At 41.5% G+C, this 19,794-nt stretch overlaps 1 protein-coding gene across 14 annotated transcripts in view; it reads right to left on the bottom strand.

Moving 5' to 3' along the window:
* The window catches only part of robo2 (roundabout, axon guidance receptor, homolog 2 (Drosophila)), a 343,344-nt gene that overhangs the window by 45,886 nt on the left and 277,664 nt on the right, over window positions 1-19,794 (bottom strand). For 11 of the 14 annotated variants that reach the window (XM_067595136.1, XM_067595146.1, XM_067595140.1 and 8 more), the window contains 6 exons: window positions 15,944-16,101; window positions 15,566-15,686; window positions 14,807-14,945; window positions 5,625-5,761; window positions 4,426-4,437; window positions 152-276 (listed from right to left, as the gene is read on the bottom strand). In XM_067595136.1, coding sequence (XP_067451237.1) covers window positions 152-276; window positions 4,426-4,437; window positions 5,625-5,761; window positions 14,807-14,945; window positions 15,566-15,686; window positions 15,944-16,101 — 692 coding nt within the window. The remainder of the gene's footprint in view (window positions 1-151; window positions 277-4,425; window positions 4,438-5,624; window positions 5,762-14,806; window positions 14,946-15,565; window positions 15,687-15,943; window positions 16,102-19,794) is intronic. The other 3 variants (XM_067595147.1, XM_067595141.1, XM_067595138.1) reach the window with 1 other exon arrangement.

Consider the following 19,794-nt stretch of genomic DNA (forward strand, 5'->3'; position numbering starts at 1 on the left):
AGTCCAAACAAAGTGCTGAGTGTTGATAAGACTAGACGTACAGTAAAGCTGCCTACTGTATTTTAACATGTGAATAATGCAAAATAAGTGATAAAAAGAAAGATAAAACTGTTTTCTATCCATGGGGTTGTGTAATATTTTCCACTCTTACCTGACTTCCCTCTTTCTGCCAGAAGACAGCAGGCTGAGGGTTTCCTTTGGTTTCACATGGGAAAGTGGCAGTGCGGCCTTGAGCCACAATTTGGTCCCTTGGACGGATGACAAACTGGGGGGCGGCTGGAGTCAAAGGGTAAAAACAGCAGTGTTAGTAGACAAGTGGAACATAGTGAGGCCAAACATCAGGGCTGGAGATTATCAGGGCTTGGGGATTTCAAGCAAAAACAAGCAATATACTACATGATCAAATTAAAATGAGAGTGCCGTACAGAGCTTCCATGCAGCGTAATATCTGTCTTTCTCTCTCTAATGGCTCTTAACACCAATGACTATCATGACTATCATTGCCATGGTAACCAGGTTGGCCATTCATCCAGGTGAGGCTGGAACTGAATGAATGACAGTCACATCGGCATTCACACAGGGAAGCGCCTTGGTCACAATGGCATTTAGATCTGAGACAACACATAGGCACACCCATGCCCTGGAAACATCCAAGATTATGAACAGGTAAAGACATACAGGGTTAAACATGTCTGACTTTCCATATGTAAGATTTAGTCTGTATCAGAATGAATCTCATATAAAAGTTCAGATCTTTGGGGCACAGTACTTCTGATCAAAGTTGTATAAAAGGGGAGAGAGAGATAGGCTATTTCTGTGTTTATCACGCTTCAAGCTAACACCTCTCTATGAAAGACAGAAGAGGCTTGAAAGGCTATCAAACTTTGAGATCCTAGTGTGAAGCTTTCTCAGTAAATATTCACGGCTCCATCAGAAGCTAGACCAGTTGTCACACATCCGCAGCCGAGAGACATTTCTGACTGACGACTTGACAGATGCAGTTCAATAACAAAGAGAGAGAGGTTTAGAGATGAGATACAAGTTCTTTTGGTGTGCTGTATCGCCTCTCCTCACTTTCTGACCATTCTCTGAGAGCAGGTTAGGGAGGCATGATTTCACACCACATTTTCTTCACACCAAATGTTTCTACTTGTTCAAGCACCATTCATGATGATTTTTCACAGGAAAAGTAACAAGCAGAGGCTGATGAATCAGGGTGCATAGCTGGGATAATAATTGAATACAGAGTGTTTCCTTTCCCACAGTGAGCTCTATTACTTAACACCAACAGAGGTGTTGTTATTTGGCAAATCAATTTAAAATTTTCCTTTTTCATCCCAAATAAATAAAAGACTATAGTGTCTTTCATATAGATGACACAGCATCAAGCACAACAGCAAAGAAGAACTTACCACCCTTCATATTTTATCTTTATGAACTACCAGTAACCTGCAATCACAGTTACCATAAGCTAATCGTAAGTGTATCTGTAGAACATCAGCACAATTATCTCAGCTGCGAAACCTGATCTCTGCAAATGTCTGAACTTTGACTTGAGGAGATATACTACATGACCTCTCCTTGTTTATTCTATGACTGTCACTGGTGTCTTGGTCCCGAGTTGACAAGTGCCATGTTTGCCAAGATTGGACATTGCTTCCCTCACAGGAGGAAAATGGCTCCTGCAAAGATAATCAATGTCAGCAAACTGCACAGTCCTAGCCGTAACCTCAAATAGGAGCAGACAATGAGTGGTAAAAATCATTTCTTTAAACAAACAAAATGCAAACCGCAGACATTTATATAGATTGCTGTAAAATTCTATAACAAAAAAATTAATTGTTGCAATGCAACATTTTGCCCCCTTTCTGTTTCTTTTGATTTCTTTGTAAGTCCTTTCACCGACAAGCCAGCTGGTTCCAGTAAGGCCAAACTCTTCCCATTTGGCTGGTTTCTACATGTAATCCCTTTTTGGGGGGTGTGTATTTGTCAAAGATACACACAGTTGGGAATGGTACAGATGGCTACAGATTTACAGCCTTCCCGTTTGGCCTTCTGCAGCTCGGATATCTTGTGGCTCTCAAAATGCCGGGCCTGATACAGAGCTCCTAAATCATGCTCTGGCAAGGACTCAGTTCCCTCCCTTCTCTTCCTCTGCTCTGTTGCATCCCACACACTGTATTATTAACCACTAACCAAAAATACGGTTTAACACCTTACAGACTGGTCCTTATCACTGCACTGCCGGCCTTGTCCATTCTCACACTCTCTTCATCAATGTTTTCTTCTTTGGCTTTCTCAGAGGCTCTTGTGGTATATAAACTCAGTTTTATTGATAGTCAAGAGTTTACCCAACTCATCTCTGTATTTATCATAGCAAGTACTGTCAAACAGAATTAAGTTATGTGAATGTTTTTGAGAATTACAATTGTTTTTTTTCTTATATGGATGATTGTTTGCAGCTGGATGTCAAAAGATTAAGTGTTGTTCAGCTAGATTTAACCAGACTTTAATGAAATTAAGAAATCTATTTGTGAATCATTGTTGCTGTAACCAACAACTTGGCATTAGTGGTGGCTTTTGGTAACAGTAAAGAAGTCCTCTATTGTGTTTTGCTGTTTAACCCACTGTAGAAAGGTCAAAACATCAGCTGTAATATCTATGAGTTGACTGTAATATGAGTGCTCTGCAAGATAACCCCACTCTTTAACAAAACCAAAACTGTAGTTTCTGTTTGCTTAGCTTTTCCTGGTGGCCTGAGTTAAATATTGGGCTTATTCTATACCTGCAGTACTACTTTCAATCTCACTTTTTATCTTTTAAATTACATTTGATAATGAATAAAATATTTAAGGGAAATGCAAGGGGAGTGGACATAAAAAGGACAGGGAGGCCCACAGAGAAGCATAGATCAAAAACTTACACAGCATGGCTCAGGGATAACTTATACTGTTTTGATTCAGAGACCCTTAGTGACATGTGAGAGGCTCCTTCCTGTCCCCTCCCAAGGAAACACATGGTCAGGCACCCATATTTAATTCATGACAAGTCACAGGTTTAGAGAGGGTCACTGGTTTGGAGAGGGCTCAGCATAAAACAGCAGTCAGGGTGAAAATAACAAATGGACAGAGAGACTGACATCCATTCAGTACACCCAGGCACACAAACTCAGAAGCATTTCTTTTAAATCCCACGTTCAATCATATTTTATTCAGAAGTTGACGGCAATTACTGTCTCTTCCCACAGGCAGAGCGAATGTGTAATTTCCTCCACCTTCTTGGATGCTGACAGTTTAACAATCGTAGAGCAGCCACTGCTGTTTTGGCAACCAAAGTCCTGCCACTGAGACAGTGTCTGGGTTTTTCTGCCAGTCAAGTCTGTCTTGACACACACTTCTGCCATTCTGTTCCTCTCCCTTCTTTGTCCTACCGCATGTTTCTTGTTCCTGCATTCCTCCTGTTTCTGCCCTCAAAAAATAGACCTTTCTCTTCAGATGCCCTTTTTCACTCACTCCCAGAAACAATTTAACATCTTAAGTGTATCAATTTTGGTTCTGCCTTGACCTTTTCACAATCTGCAGGGAAATAAAAAGAGATTCCCAGTTCCATGTTGGGGCTCAGAAGGAAAGAAGCATGTCCAAAACAAACAGATCTCAGCTTTGTGTTCCAAAAATCCACAGATGGCCTTGAGACTTGCAAGTTAAACACGTCCGGGACCATATGAGATGACAATGTCTGAGACTATCAGACTGCCAGGGTCTAGAGTCTAAAAAGCCTTCAGTTTGACGCTTCACTGGTGATGGAAACTTTGAGCAACTATACATGATAAATCTGAGCTGTAGCATATGTTGAAAACTTTACCAGTTCCATCAACTGACAGTTATTGGCAGGGACAACTATTTGGTATATTTTGTGGCTCTTGTTTACACTGTTAAATTTACAGATTGATTACTTTCACATGAATAATGATGTAGTTTGTTGACATACTGTACATTTGATATACGTTCTAAGTATTTAATTGATTAAATTCAGAAGAAATATGGATACTCAGCAAATGTAGAAGCCATATGAAATTAAAATGTTCCCTTGAAGCTTTGTCTTTGAGTTCTGCAAGTTGCTGCAAACAAAGTAAGTGCAGCTGGCTACATTTATCAGACTGGGTATGCATCATATTCAATCAACAGGCAGACCTGGTGTAATAGGCCATTAGTGTTTTCTTATGTTAGTAATCCAGGTAGAACTGTGACAAGAATACACAACTGTTTGTAAAGAATAATTCTGAGGGTACACAATGTGATGTAACACTTGTGTTAGTCAAATACAGTAATGTTAAAGCAATGGTAACTGATTGTCAAGCAGTCAGATGCAGTAGGGTGTATGGAGGGGGCATGCAGGATGGAATCAAATCAGAAGGATGGTACTTACCGACATTGCGATCTGGAGACACAACAATGGAGGAGTGGATACACAAAAGAAACAAATTAAGACACAGACACACAAACATATAAAACAACAGAGGGGGAACAGAACAAACACAATAAAATAAGACAAAAAAAGAAATAAAAGTCAGAATGAATGGCATGTTGTGTTGGGGCCAACACATTTCTGGCACAGGGTAAGCATGACAGAGAAGATTCAATAGCTTTTGTCCACTGGACAGTTTTATTGATGAAATCAATGTCTCTGATTCTGAGACCCCTGATAAAGGAAGTCTGGTATGAGCGCCCCCTGGTGGCCAAAAGTCTTCAATTGCATTCAAATTTCTGTGGAGGCAGCTCTTCAGGGACAAATAGACCACTGGACCTCCTCTGTCTGCATTAATGAAATCGACAATTCTACAGGTGGTGTATGTTTGTAATAGCATGGAGAAGGTGTGTTTGTCACTGGTGCTGATGGATAGAGCAGAAAAAGGAGAGCAAGAGGAAGAGAGAGAGCAAAAAAAGATTTCAAAGACTAAGTAAAGGCAGTACATGTGTTACATCCAGAGAGTGCATCTTCTGAAACCCCACACTCTATGCAGAAGAGATGGTTCAGGTAGTGGTTCTCCAGTGTCTCCTCTGTGTTACTGTATGTGTCTTCAACATCAAGTAAAACACTAAGATGCTACTCTCACAAACCCAGCTTCCAAAAAGACCTTGTTTTACCTCGTGCTGGCCCCCTGCGTCACTTTAAAGGGCTCCACAGAGACCTTAAACACTTGGGTTTAATGGGAAGAAGAGTGGTGAAAATAGGGAGAATTATGGTTAGAATGTTTTTATTAACCTTGCAAACCCCAGGTGTGGGACTGGCGGTGTGCACCAGTAATCTGTGAAATGGCTTTGCTGACTGGGCGGTTACAGCATGGAGGGTAGCATGGCTAGCAGACCACCGCGACGGGGGGAGGGTGGCAGAGTGTGTCGACGCTGCACTTGGAAATGTAAATAATAGTAAACAGATTCATGGACTGTCTACATCTCTCTTGGCTGTGGGAGTCAGCATTCTGGATTTCCATTTGTGTAAAAGGGACCCTGTGGAGTAAACTGCCAATCTAAACCTCATATGTGGCCTCAGTGGTCCATGCCTTCTCTATGTGTTCTTATGTGCTAACTAATGTGAAAAAAGAAAAGAACAAAGGTGTTTTGTACCTCTGACTGTGAGAGTGGCAGAGGCCTCCAGCTTGCCCACACGGTTTTCTGCCACACAGGTGAACGTGCCCTCGTCGTTAATGGAAGCCTTCTTCACTCTCAGCACGTAGTCATCCTTGTCATACTTGATCTCATACCTGTCGGCAAAGATATAACATCATGAAATTCAAGTTGCCTGTTCAGCATTAAATACAAATACTATAAATTCAGATAAAACCCTGTGACAAGTTACAAATGCTTCAGTATTTCACCCATGCCTGTTGAGCTGTCTAGCAGTAGCCATGAAGTGTATTTTCTCTTGGAGAGATACACCGTACTGTTCTTTCTGACAAATGGAGATTGCAAGGGGGAGGATCAATTATTCAACAATGACACACAGTACACAGAGAGGTGCGCCTTCAGTTGGAACCCTCGAAAGTTGTTCAATGTTCATTAAATGTTTATCTGTGTTTTTAACCACATCCAGAGCTAAGTGTGTGTGTGTGTGTGTGCGTTAGAACACCTGTTCTAGTGTATGAACGTACAGGTGCAATGCTTCAACATGGAACAAGTTATTGTGGGGGATTTTAACTAACTGAATCAACATAGCAACTATGCTAAAGCAAGTAGCAAGTAGTCTCTACTTCCAGATCCTCTGCAGTAATCAAGAGTTTGTGTTTATGTGTTTGCAAATGTTCATATGTGTGCCTAGACCTGTATGAATTATGACAGTTATGACAGTTGATGGGGATGATGCTGGTCTGGTTTGTTATTCCAGTCTGTAATTTAGAGGGGTTTCTGTCCTGGCAGTGCATGAGTAACATGCACTGTAGTGGTGGGGGTGGTGGGGCTATGTGATGGAGGTCTGTCAGCCTGACAACCGTCTGCTGTCCACAGTCTGTCACTCACAAACACTGAGAACAGAGTTGAGATGAATAGATAGAGAACAACTCTATTAGAGCTTGATTCCTTGTTTGCTCCTTTAAAAACCACTGTGTATACATAACTTGTATATGATAATCAAATATTTGAAATGACTAGTTTGTAGAGAAATGTGAAAATCCAGGTGAAATTCACTGAAGTCGATGTGTTGCCTTCAGCCTTTCAATTTATGCATTGCAGTCTGCCACTGCGCCCTTTTTATGCAACCACTTGGAGTCCCTAAAGTAAAAAAATTCAGACGCACATAAAGGCTTAAAAGAAGGCCTGACATTGTTTTATCTTTTTTTATTGTAGCTTATACCTCTGTGCCATAAAACTCCGAACTTGCCATCTAACAACTATTAAAAATACATAAAAGAACTGTGCACGGCGACGTCTTCCCAACAAAGAGCTAACTCTTCAGAGATCAAAAGTGCAGTCACAGAGTTGTTTCTGAATAAACTTTGCTTGCTGTGTTCACTGTAATGAAGAAATCTGCCACCCAGTGCAACAGTATGACTCTTTTATGTGTTTTTAATAGGTTTTGGATGACAATAGAGGTCTATGGCACAGAGGAGTAAGCTATTATATTCATTTTTGGTTTTGTTCTCTTCAGTTCTCAATAACACAAAAAGGTTAACTGTTTACCGTGGATAATTCATCGGACAATTAGATATAACAACAAAATATGGTTTATAGCAATACTTTCTTAGTGACTTTAAGGTAACAGTATGCTATGGTCAATTTATCTCGGAATGGGAAAGACCCCTACTCCACCATCAGGTACCGATGACTGCTTGCCACTGGCAGCTGGAAAACTAATCTGTCCTGTCTATCCATGTCTTATTTTTTTCGCCTGCTGTTATGACATTTCCTGAGCAAGCATTCAAAGGCAGCTTTATTGAAGCACATTCCTCAACTCTGACTGCCAGTTCCACCTTTCCACACAGGTACTTAAGGAGCCATAATGATTATTTGACTGAGTCATGACTGAATGCTTTGTTCTAGAGAGAGGGGATGTACAGTTCAGGTAATGGTGGGGGACATGAAGAAAGCATTTATTGTTGAAACCGAGTGAGTGGCATCCACGAGAATGAGACAGCACCTTATGGAACAAGCCCGCTGTCAGATGAGAAACAAACAAGCTAACAGAAAAAACATCATCCAACAACCTGCCATCCAGTTAGGATGGGTAGCATAAAATGAACTTCTGACTTATAAGAGGAGATGGAGATAAAGATAAGAGTGACAGGGACAAGTCAGGGCTTAGTTAGTCAGTCAGGGCTTTGTTCCCAGTATTCTCAACCTACCCTAACCAACTCTGTGTCAACAAAGAGGGAAGCCAATGTTTCACTTAAGACATTGATTGCTAAAACCCTATTTTTGCAACATGTTTTGGCTTATTCAAGCTCCAATCTAGTTGTAGTGGTAAAAAATATGCATGCAATCCAGTGTTATTTTCCTTCCAGTCTCATGAGTCAAAAGTCATGTTTTTAATGAGATACAAAAGCAGCACATAGATGATCTTTAGCAAGCTTTTCATTAAAATATTGTAAAAACATGCCTACAGCCATGCTAGCAGCTCTGTGAGGCTTATTAGTTTTGCAAATATTTAGTCATAAAGTATTGGACAAATTGCAATTTTTGACCTGATGATGGTGCTAAATTAATCAAAAAGTCAATAGAATTCATTCTTTGGGCATCATTAATGTTCTCTAACAATTTGCATGGCAATCCAACAAATAGTTGTAGAGATATTTCCATTTGGACCAAAGTGTTAGTCTGACTGAACGACCAACAGACTGACATTGCCATCCATAGAGCCATGACACTAGCACAGCTAAAACAGATGCTGGAGTATGAGGTTACAGAGCTATTGGGTTAAAATTTCCTCCGAGGATGTAGAACAAATCAAGATATTATTAACCAGCTAGGTGCCAAAGCTAGCTATCAGCAAACATACCTAAAAGTTAGTAGCTGAAGTGATAACTAGATAATAATCACATTTATGTTAAGTACAGGCATCAGGGATACAAATATTGTCATCACATATTGTCATCACTCATAGAAAGCCAAACTGTTCAACTGCACATACAGGTTCCCACAGCCTGACATCTGCATGACCGGGCCCTTGTAGTGTGGAGAACCCACATATGCACATACGGGACAACATGCTTATTGTTCTTGGTCCCGTCTCCATCAATATCTCAAAACAGAACCTCAGGCTGGTCCAGGACTTATTAGAGGGAAACATGAGCCCAATCAATCTGTAATCAACTTCCTATATGGAATCAGCCTAGATGACAAGATGAGTGGAAATGCTCAGGGATAAGAGGTAGTTGTGGCCACACACACATACAAGTACACACAGCAAGGAAACAGTAGCTCTTTATTGAAACTGGATTGGGGTAGAGCTCTGTTCTCTATTAGGAGAGGAATGTAATTGCACATGTAGAAGGGCTGTGAAGAGGATGGGAGAGCCAAGTTCACCCTGCTGGACTCTCCCTTCCTTTCAACCCCCCCCCCCCCCCTCCAAAAGAAGTACACTGTACACACACGCTCACACAGAGAACAAAGTATACAATCATCCAACACATATCCACACATGTGCAGAGTCATTCACTCTGCAGGGAGATGAGGAGTGATGGGAATGTAAGCAAATGCCAAGACAAAGCAGCATTTTTCTGGGTTGTCAACCTGATGTGTTTGTTGCACGGAGAAGGCTATGCAGAGATGAAAACTTTATTGGACACACTTTAAAGGAATTACATCTAAAAAAAAAAAAAAAAATCCTCTAGATCATCGTAGAGGATTTGCCTTTAAACTGTCTGTCAGGAACACACTCACCCGTGTTCCACCTTCAGATTTGTGCCAATTCACTCGCATTAAGAGAATCTTATCTCTCTCTTGTGTGGACGACTGAATGTGCGTGTATACAGTTCTCCACAAAATGACTCAACCTGAGAGGATCTTATCTGCCTCTCCTCTGTGTGTACATGTGAACGGGACCGACAGTTGGCAGAAGGGTTGTGTGCCAATTCCGAGCAAAAGAGTCAGACTCAAGATACAGTAGAGGACTAATTCCAGCCTGCTCTCTGGCCTGACCGCTCTGACACAAAGTCCCCTCTCTGCTCCATTTCATTCTGACAGTCGGATCCAGTTTCACACCATCTGACTGCTACTTTACCTCATCCTGATCAAAGAAGCTGGAGTCCTACCTGTCCAGGCCCTGTCACCCATGAGAGGGAGTCAATTATCCGCTATCGCTTCTCATCTTCTTTCTGTAAGACCCTTAGCCAGAGCTCCATGTCCGTTTGGCGCCTCTCATTCCTTAGCAGAGTCAGAACATTCCCAACAGTTCGCCTGACATTCATCACGTTATCCCGCATTAATCAAAGATCAGTTTGGCAGGATCTCAATGCCTATGGTTAGGCAGGGGGGTTTGTGCAGGGGGTTTGATCCTAAAATTGCCTTTGAGAGAGCTACTTCTAATCAGGGCCAGAGTGGCACTGCAATGGTGGCGTTCTTTGGAGATGCAGTCTGGTGCAGTCTTTACTTAGTCGAAGTGGTTTGTGGAGCAGACGCCATGGCTGCACTGGAAAATGTTGCAGATAGAGTAAGGAAAAAAGACACAGCAAAGCCAGTGTTATTCTTTCTTTCTCTCTCTGTGAGTGTGTGTAAAGAACAAAAGATGCACACATTCTTGCTGAGATATTCAATTGTGCTTTCGTTACTCAGTGAAGCAGGCATAGGAGTGTCTTTCCATTCTGTGACAGTAAAGCTTTGATGTGTAATGAATAATTAATTGCCAGCTTCCTAATTAATCCAAAATCATATTTCCTATATTGTTTAAAATATAGTATTTTATTATGCTGACTTTGTTGTTGACACAATCAGTGTCAGTAACCCTTAAAGATTAAAATATACTCCATTTCATCCCACTGCCATCTCACTCACCAACCCACTTACACATGCACACTCATAAATACCAGATGTATCCACTTACTGTATATATCAAGGGAAGTAATGGAGACAGGAACCATAGCCTGCCGTCTTTTCATTCTGCTGAGTTGCGGAGGTGAGAAATCACTGAAACTGGACGGTCAGCATAACACAGGCGCTCCTGTCACACTAGCTTTAACAGCTCTCTCAAATAGAATGACCCACACACCTCTATCATACACACACACACACACACACCACACAAACACCGCGAGGGGATTGAGCCAGAAAGAAAAGCTTTTCTGCTGAATGTTGCAGGGGGCTGTGCGGTAGAGGTCAACGGGGACAGGGGGCCTGAATACAGATGGACTGCAAGACCAAAGGGGCTCTGATAAGGCACAGGAGAGGGCACGAAGGTCCAGAGCAAATGAGGAGGGAGAGGGAAACCAAAGGAGGAAAAGACGTAGGCCACACACAGAGCTGGTAGGCAGTAGGAGATAACTCACACTGCCCAAGTCTTTTCACTGAGATTCATATACTACAGCAGAATCCCCTCCATTTGGAAACATAAAACTCTCTAGTACTCCTCTCCCGACTCTCTGATTTGGGAGCAGCTATTGTGTTCCTCCTCCAATATTCTGCAGAGATGCTTGACAGAGATATTACTCTGATACTGATATTCATCCAAACACAGACATTCTTACAAATTGGTATGTAAATAGCATTTTTATAATTAATTATAACCTGAATAAAGTTGGGTAACTGAGTTAAAGGATGTGGATGCTAAATGTATATTGTGTATATGTATATGTTCTCACAGTATTTTGGCAGACATGATCCAATCCAGCTGTTTGAAGTCACATGCCAAAGTTTTTCCCCTGGGAAGGCACTATACTCTACCATCTGAATCTAATCTTATTTATATTGGTAAAAAAGAATGAGCCCCAATATGACCAGATTTCTTTCTCTGGGGAAGGTTTGGTGATTTTAATATTACAGGTGCTGGTCAGTGATTTAAATATTGCCTAGAGTGCATATGCCTGATATTTCTCCTACTACCCCAGTTATAATTAAAGCCCCAATTACCTACTGTTTTTCGGCACAGTTATTGGTTCTCTTGTAATTTAGGTCCCGTCCTGAGAGACACCTTGTGTTTTAGAGTTTCATTAGCTCAGTGCATACTTGTGAGTTCTTTGTGAAAATGGAGGACATAGAAAAGAAAAGCCATTACAAGAGTAAGAACCCGCAAGCTCTTACAGTTAAATGGGCTGATCTAATTTCAGCTACAGGTAATTATTCTGTCTTGGGTAGTCTGCCATCCTATAACTAATTGTATGTGTAGTGTACCACATGTATTTAACACTATCATCACCTCACATACTCCAGTCCCTTTCTTACTGTAAAGGTATAATAAGAATCCAGAGAGAACCGTTTAATAATTATTTTATTAAACAATATTAAAAAAAAGCACTAATAATTTGAATTTATTTGAGAATTTGAGATCTTTCTCTATTTAAGAACCAAAGTTTTAACATTGTGTGAAATGTGGTCCGAAGGATGGGCTTTGTTACTGAGTCAAATATTTTATTTGCCCCCTTCCCCTCCCCCTGGAATATTAATCCTGTCTGAACAGGGCTTATGTAAATTTAAAATTCGTGCGAAGATAGCTACAAGTGTGTACTACAAATAGGATTTAAGGTTAAGTACTAAGTCTTTAATAGGGCTGTGCACCATAACATGCAAAAAGAAATATGAATGCCACAGTGCTTTAAGCAGGTCATATAAAATAACTTAACCTAAATATTTTCACCTAAACATCTTAATTCCCATTTATAATTAATACACCAGTAGTAATAATGCATCTGTTGTTACTTGACATTTTAATTTACCATTTATAGATATTTACTCTGACATGTGCCAAACTGTAATTTTAATGGTTTCACAGGGAAATCTCCAGGGAGTTCTAATTATAACATATACTGAAAGAAATATAGGACTGGCCTATTTTATTGAATCATACCAAGTGTCCTGGCGTAGATAAGACTGTTTGGTGATTTTACTTTCTAAATTTTGCTTTATACAAACACAGTAAACCACCTACATTGAGGTAAAAGAGCAGCACCATTGTTTAATTGAAACCATTCTTCTGCTGTTTCTATCTGCGGCTCTATCCCACAGAGACTGAAGCCAGTGCCATCCTGGCGTGCTTTATGTCTATGTGCCAGTGTGCGTGTGTTTGCCTGGGAGGCTGCTGGAGCCACTGAGCATATTAAAGACCTGTTTACTCAGCTGAGGCTCCATTTCCCTTCTTCCCAGTATAAAAGTTACACACGCACAAACACCCACAGAGAGACACAAGCATGCACAACGCGTGTAAAGGCACCAATAAAGACAAGTTGAAACATTTTGATGGTAAAGAAGGAGTGGTCTCACTAAGTCTCTCTTTCTACGGCTTATCATAATAATAAGGAGAGTCTAACCTTTTCAGATAAAAAGCAAAGACCCCTCCCCGCTGCATATAGAAGTGCTTGATCTTTAGCAGTCTTTCATTCCTGTGGTGAAGACCACTACTAATACAGCCCACAGTGTCACAACACAATGGCTGTGCTAAAGTACTGTTTTAAATTCTTCTTCTTCTTCAGAGCACTTGTCAGTTATCAAACTGGAAACTGTTCTTATAAGGAATTTTAAACAATTCCTCTGTCATTCAGAGAAAAACTCTGTTTGATGTTTATTAAGTGAGGATAAGCAGTAGAGAAAACAGGAACAGATCATCATTTAACAATATAAAGAGTCTTCTTTTTGGCATGCAACAAAAGCAGCAGGAAATGTCAGAATTAGAATATCGCAGTGTTCCTGCTTGCTTTCTGCTTCAAAGAAAAAATTGGAAAATTAAATATAGTGAGGAAAACAAAAGCTTGCACATTGTAATTAGAAACACTGCGATATTTATCTTTTATTAATTTAGAAGTATTTTTTTTTCATGTATTCAGTTCTCTATTCCACAACCAAGTAAGGCCAAACTTCAAAGGGATGATACAGTTAAAGAGGACGCAGGCACATGACACTCATCCTACTCCGTTATAAATCTGTTAATTAGTGTACAAAATGAACTCATTTCCGGAGCCAACTCTCTATCAAAGACATGAGTGAAACACTTTTATGTGTTTGCTTTGGCACGGTGCTTATGTCCCACTGCCCAGTGAACCAAATCCTTATCAGACACAAACAACCCGCCCACGCTCAGCTCTGCAGCTAGCCTTGAGAGATGTCAGGTCCACTGAGTGTATGTTTTATGAGGTGATCCAAGCAATGTGTGACTGGCCTGCTGGCTGGGGACAGAACGCTAGTCTCTTTGAAGTCCACTCCTGACAACGACACTGCCGTTGACTGCTAGTCCAGTGACTCATGCTGAAGAACAGGCCGACATGCAGGACCAAACAAGAACAGTATCACTATATCATCAGTCGCTTTTTACAGGAAGTCAAACAGACTATAGCTGGCAATGGCGCTAGTATGCCTTGGTAAATTACAGGCTTTTATTGCTTTTTCTTACATCAGCCTCTGTTTTTTCCAGTGTGAGTGAATACATGTGACATGTCAGTGAGGGTATACAGACTGAATGGGGTTAAATGTATATGGGAGGGAGTGATTATCTTCCAGGTTTCTGAGGTGTCTGTGCCAAGGTTTCACCTGAGCAGCTGCACCTGTACACAGACACTTGAGGGTCACGTCAGCTGCTATACTCTGTCTCCTCGTATCTCCTGTCATTCTATCCTTCTCTGTCTCTACCTGTCTGCCCTGCAACATGACAGAATTTTCTGCTCTTCTAAATGTCCCCCTTTAAGCCTCCCTGCACTTACCCGTCACTCAATTTTAATTGTTTATCTCAATATCTGTTTGTCTTCATGCAGACCCCTTTCTTGACGTTAGACACTGTCATCCCCTGTTATGGCTGTGGGAACTGTCTTCTGGGGCACCCAGGGGTGGAGTCACTTCATCCAGAATGTGTAATGTGCATTGTGTACAGCCTAATAGGGCTATTTAATGCCCCCTGGCAGCAGGGCCAGGTGGGAGCTGGCAGTGTGAGTTATCATTAGTTTGAAACAGTCACTCAGATTGACATCAATGCCTCCAGTGCTCCTTTGCATTAAGTGCAGCCTGTCACATCAGTACTACACACATATAGTAGTATGTACTGAGGCACACACTCTAAAAACCGGTTGCTCATGTCCTTAACACAGAGGCAGGGTGAAATGTTCCTGCTCCTGTGAGCCATCGCTTTATCACCGTAAGGAGGAATTTTTCTTCACTCAGAATAATTTTATAGATGTGCATACCTTCCACGAGGAACATCGACGTCATCTTTCCTCCAGCGTACATTGGGTTGGGGATCTCCTTGTACCTGGCAGCGGAACTCCACCGTCTCCTCTTCCAGGACCACCTGGTTGATCGGCCTCCGGAGGAAGGTTGGTCGCTCTGCGGGTTGGGCACAGAGGATAGAAATGAATGACTTCATACTATAATTAATTCAGAGTTTATGTCAGTGCATGAATGTACAGTACAGGTACTTATTCCACTAAATGGCCTCTTGTTATAGAATGACTACCTCTATTTACTCATCATTCTCATCCCTGTCATTCTCTTTTCTGTTCATTAGCACTCTATGATCATCTGTGATCTCCTCTATGATTATTATATGGTTGAAGATATACAGTAATGGCACTAAGGCAATGACTAAACTTATTACTGGTTCCTTGTTCGCTTTGGAAATATAGAAACTGAGGTTTATACAGCTAACCTATTCATTATATTTTATCCTGACTCTGTAACATGACAGTTTAATGACTAAGTATCAAATGTGTTGCCCAGTAAATGTGCTTTAGACTGTGAGTAGTTTAGTAGGCAGACTGCACCAAAAACCATGATCACCAGGAATTTAAATTCAACTAAGAAAGCACTTTCCTCATAAGTATGACCATGTTTGAGCTGAACGTACATTTGAGACATTTCCCATACTGAGAATTTTATACTAACTGACAATATACAGTAACGGGGCCCCCCTGCTACATCACTGAGGAAAAACAGAAAAAGCTTACCAAACACAGTGACTTGTGCTGTCTCGCTGTCCCTTTCTCCGACCATGTTGGTACCCACACAGATGTACATGCCAGCATCACTCTTTCTTGTGTTGGAGATCATTAGCTTCCCTCCTCGAATCTAAGTCAGGAAAAAAAAAACACATTATACATTACACAAATAATACTTTCTGCCTCTTTTTTTCCCTTCTCCCAACTTTCTTCCCTTTTCTAATTGACCCATCCCAGAAGCAACACCGCTGGGGATTGCAGCCCACCCCTGTTGTGGTGTGCAAAAGCATTTTTCCTATTTGCCTAGACACTAAAAATAAAGCTGACAATAAACTGTCACAGTGCCTAATCAGTCCACTTATTAAAACAGACGGTAATAGCACTCACAGTGATCCTGTCATCTTTGTCCTCAATTCGCACTTTGTCTTTCTTCCAGTAGATGGTGGGTTCAGGATGGCCTCTTGGAGGAACACACTCAAGGATTGCTGGCTCTCCTGCTGCCACCACGACGTCTGTAGGGTTTTGTCTGAAGTCATCTCGCAGCACTGAGGGAGAAAAGAAGGAAAGGTTCAGAAAGTGCTCATTTCACATAACTTAGCAGCATACCGTTCAATGCTTGAATATTTAAATCACCATTATAACATTTCTTCTAACGTATTAAGTTATGTGTACAACACAGCGTGAGTTTATGCAGCATCTGTCGATTTAAAAAGCGGTCGGCTATTTAAATGGGATGTGCGGCTTCATCTGACTAGGCGAGCACAAGTGAAAGCTAATTGGAGGTAATGGAGGTCCCCGTGGAGGTAGAAGAACAAACAGAGACAGAATGCCCTGAAGCTTGGTGTCATTCACATGTGAGAGCTCACAGGGGTGCAACACTGCTTCGCTTTTCTGGTATATTCACATACACACATATAAACCCACATAGATATGTACACTCAAAAAAACAGTGGGTGGTCTGACGAACAACTGTGGCCTTGTATCTAATCACCCTCAGGTAGGCCTTTCATCACACAGATAGCCTCTCACCCTGCAAAGTGTTCAGTGAAACACACAACACCACTTCATTATAGAACAAGGAGAACTGCCGTCACACGCAGACACACACAAGCACACAAATGCAAATGTGAAAGCGCATACGCACACAAACGTAGTAAAATAACTGTAGGAAATTAAACACTCAATCAACTGTGTATTTAGAGAGTGATATTCAATATCCAGCATACAGCTTCCAACCAATCTGTGAATATAAAATACCTAATAGTCAAAAAAGGTTCAAAGGTACAAACTAGGGGTCACTCTGGCTCTCTCCTGTTGTGTGAACTCAAACAGATATTTCTCCATTTGATCTACAATGAATTTAATCCGTGGAATAGCACTCTAGGAATTTCAGCTTTAGTGTGTCCATCCATGCTGCAGTGAGGGACACATGATTCCTCTGATGGATAAAAGGACTAAGCTTGTTGGAGGATGTTTGAAGATGCTCGAGGAGGGCTAAATTAAGGGCAGCACCACAGGTCCTTATGTAAATTTCACGTGGCACAGGGTACAATGGCAGGGAGGGCCAGGATTATACGAGAGGATCACTGGTCCCCGCGCTCCAGGCTTCTCTCATCTCTTCATTCGCTCTTCTTACCCTCTCTACCAAAAGCCGCGCAGCCATTGTCTTCTTATTTATTTATTTAGACCAAGGGGAAGCAGGGCGGAGGAAGAGAGGAAGCTTTCAACCCAATTATCCTGGGGATGCACACGGGTACAGAGTGGGACTTCTGTGTGACATGAATTCAAATGAAACCTTTACACAGGGGTAATAGCAGAAAATACAGAAAAGGTAGAGGTAGAGGTTTTTATTCTCTCATGCGGGGCTGCCCTCTAATCTAAAGAGCTAAGGTAATTAGCCAGCTCCAGAGTGGTGGACCCCCTGGTCAGGGTGGGCATAACAGCCACCACCACCGGGCTATCTATATTTGCATTACAAACAGAAGTCCTGCTGTTTAAAATCATAGCCTGGTTTGGACCATACACAGCCTGTTGTTTTCAAGATCGCGTTGGATTTAATTGCTCCTTTCCATTCATTGCTGATAGCACCCATGGGATTTTGTCAGAATCAATTTCCTTTGAAACAGAACAGTGACAAAAGAAACACGTTAGGTGCATCATTACGGTGCTTGTGCCATGCTGTCTAATCTAATCTAATACTGCACAGTACATCACAGCAAATGCATCCATACCCTGCAATCAAAATAAATACAAAAAAGTAACCACATACTGCAGAGAATACAAAAAATCATTGAATAAAACACATTCCAAATAAAAACAACATACAGACACTTGTTGAGGACAGGATAAACACAGGGTTACAAACAGCTACAAGCAAACAAACAGACAAAAACACTGGTGAGGGGATTATGCCCTGTGTGTTGGTGCAGGGCTCGCTAATACCAAGAAAACACTCTGAACAGATACATTTAAAAAGGGCCAATCCAAATACACTTAAACACGCTATCTAATGCTAACTACAAGACCATGGTCATCAAGGTCAACCTCCTACGGTTTAAGTACACACACAACTCAAATATTCATCACCTCACCGCAATGTTTGCCTTGCTTTATTACTGTATGAACTTGTGTCTCTCTCATAGCCGCAGGCACCTCAATGCGCAGAACTAAGGTTTGTCAGGGATCACAGGGCAGTGAAACCTTTGTATTAGAGTCATAAAATGACTGTTTTCTATGTTAATCTGTATGTGGTGCATCTGATATGCATATATCATTAACTGGGTGTGTGTACTCACTGTCTAAAACTGAACTCTGCCTTCAACTCTGAGGCCCTATAGGCATTCAGGCCCGAATCATCTGACAGACATAAGGTAATTGCATTTCTATCCCCCTGAAACACTCAGCTCCTCTTCCACTGAAAACATCTTACCTCCCATGGAGTTCCAGCAGGCCCCAAACTCTGCCGTCTTGCTTATTAATATTTATATATTTTTACATTTACACCCCTCTGTTGGCAAGTGCTACATCTGTCAATCCGGCTGCAGGCTAAAAAGAGCCCATATCTGAAAAAATATTAATCTTCCTTTGCCTCTCGTATTTTTATTTATTTATTTATTTCTCAAATATCAGGAGTGGGGTGATTTGAATGAAGGAGCATCAGGCAGGGGGTAAAGCATGGCAAATTTTGTGGCTCTTTTACTTGGCACTGTATCAACACCTAAAACTTAAAGGGGAGGGAGTCAGGTTGCAAGTTGCACTGTGAAACAGCCAAAGGGTTGAGAGTGGAGGTCTTTGCCAAAATAAAAACACAAACGAGCCACCCACGCAGTTACTTTGTAAACCAGATTGTCCTACATTGGGGCAGGGGAGGCCTGCAACCATTAGAGAGGTCTACCTGTGTATGTGTTCTTATCAAAGATAGACTCAACACACACACACACACAAAAAAAATCAGCCTGACGCAAGATACATGACAGCACAAACACCCAGCATCATAGCACAGAGGTGGCAGGGCAAGGACAGGATGAGGAGAGATATTTTGTACAGTGTGCCCTCTTCTCCCACCCAAGATATTACTCACTGGAGGGTGACACTGCTTGTCGGTAAGATTAGTGGGGAGCCTTGACTGAAGCGTCCAGCCTGCATACTGAGATAAGTGCTGACAAACACATTCACCTACAGGAGCGTACCTAGCATTGGTTCACAAAGGTTGCGCTCACTGCCACAACACCACAGACTGATGTCTAAAACCTTTTTTTCCCCCCTCAGTTTTGTCATTCACATCACTTTGATAGACATTCACCACACACACAAAAACCTACACACAAACCTGGCAAACTGTGAAGAATTCTTAAGAGCTGCAGGGCTTGGTATCTTTTTTGTAATACTGTAAATGTGAATGTTTGTGTATGTTTGTGTGGTTGTTATTACTTTTCCCTCCCTATTTACTGCAGAAAAAGACCCTCCATACTTTCATGGATATTCTCCTGGGTCAGAGGCTAAGAAACACAGAGAAAGATTACAACAGCTAGAAGCCAGGGGCCATACCCCAACACCCAGGCCCACCACCTTCTACCCACACTCTTGATTAGAAAATAAACCATGCACACACACACACAAACTAGGAGAGCTGTAGAGAGGTAGCTCCAAGCTATAATATCATTTCGTTTGAGTGCTTTTTGCGCTTCATCCGGCAGAGTTCTATTACAATACCGCCATTTTCAATTCCACCCTTAGAG

This window comes from Thunnus thynnus, chromosome 7 (assembly GCF_963924715.1).
Source record: "Thunnus thynnus chromosome 7, fThuThy2.1, whole genome shotgun sequence".
NCBI lineage: Eukaryota > Metazoa > Chordata > Actinopteri > Scombriformes > Scombridae > Thunnus > Thunnus thynnus.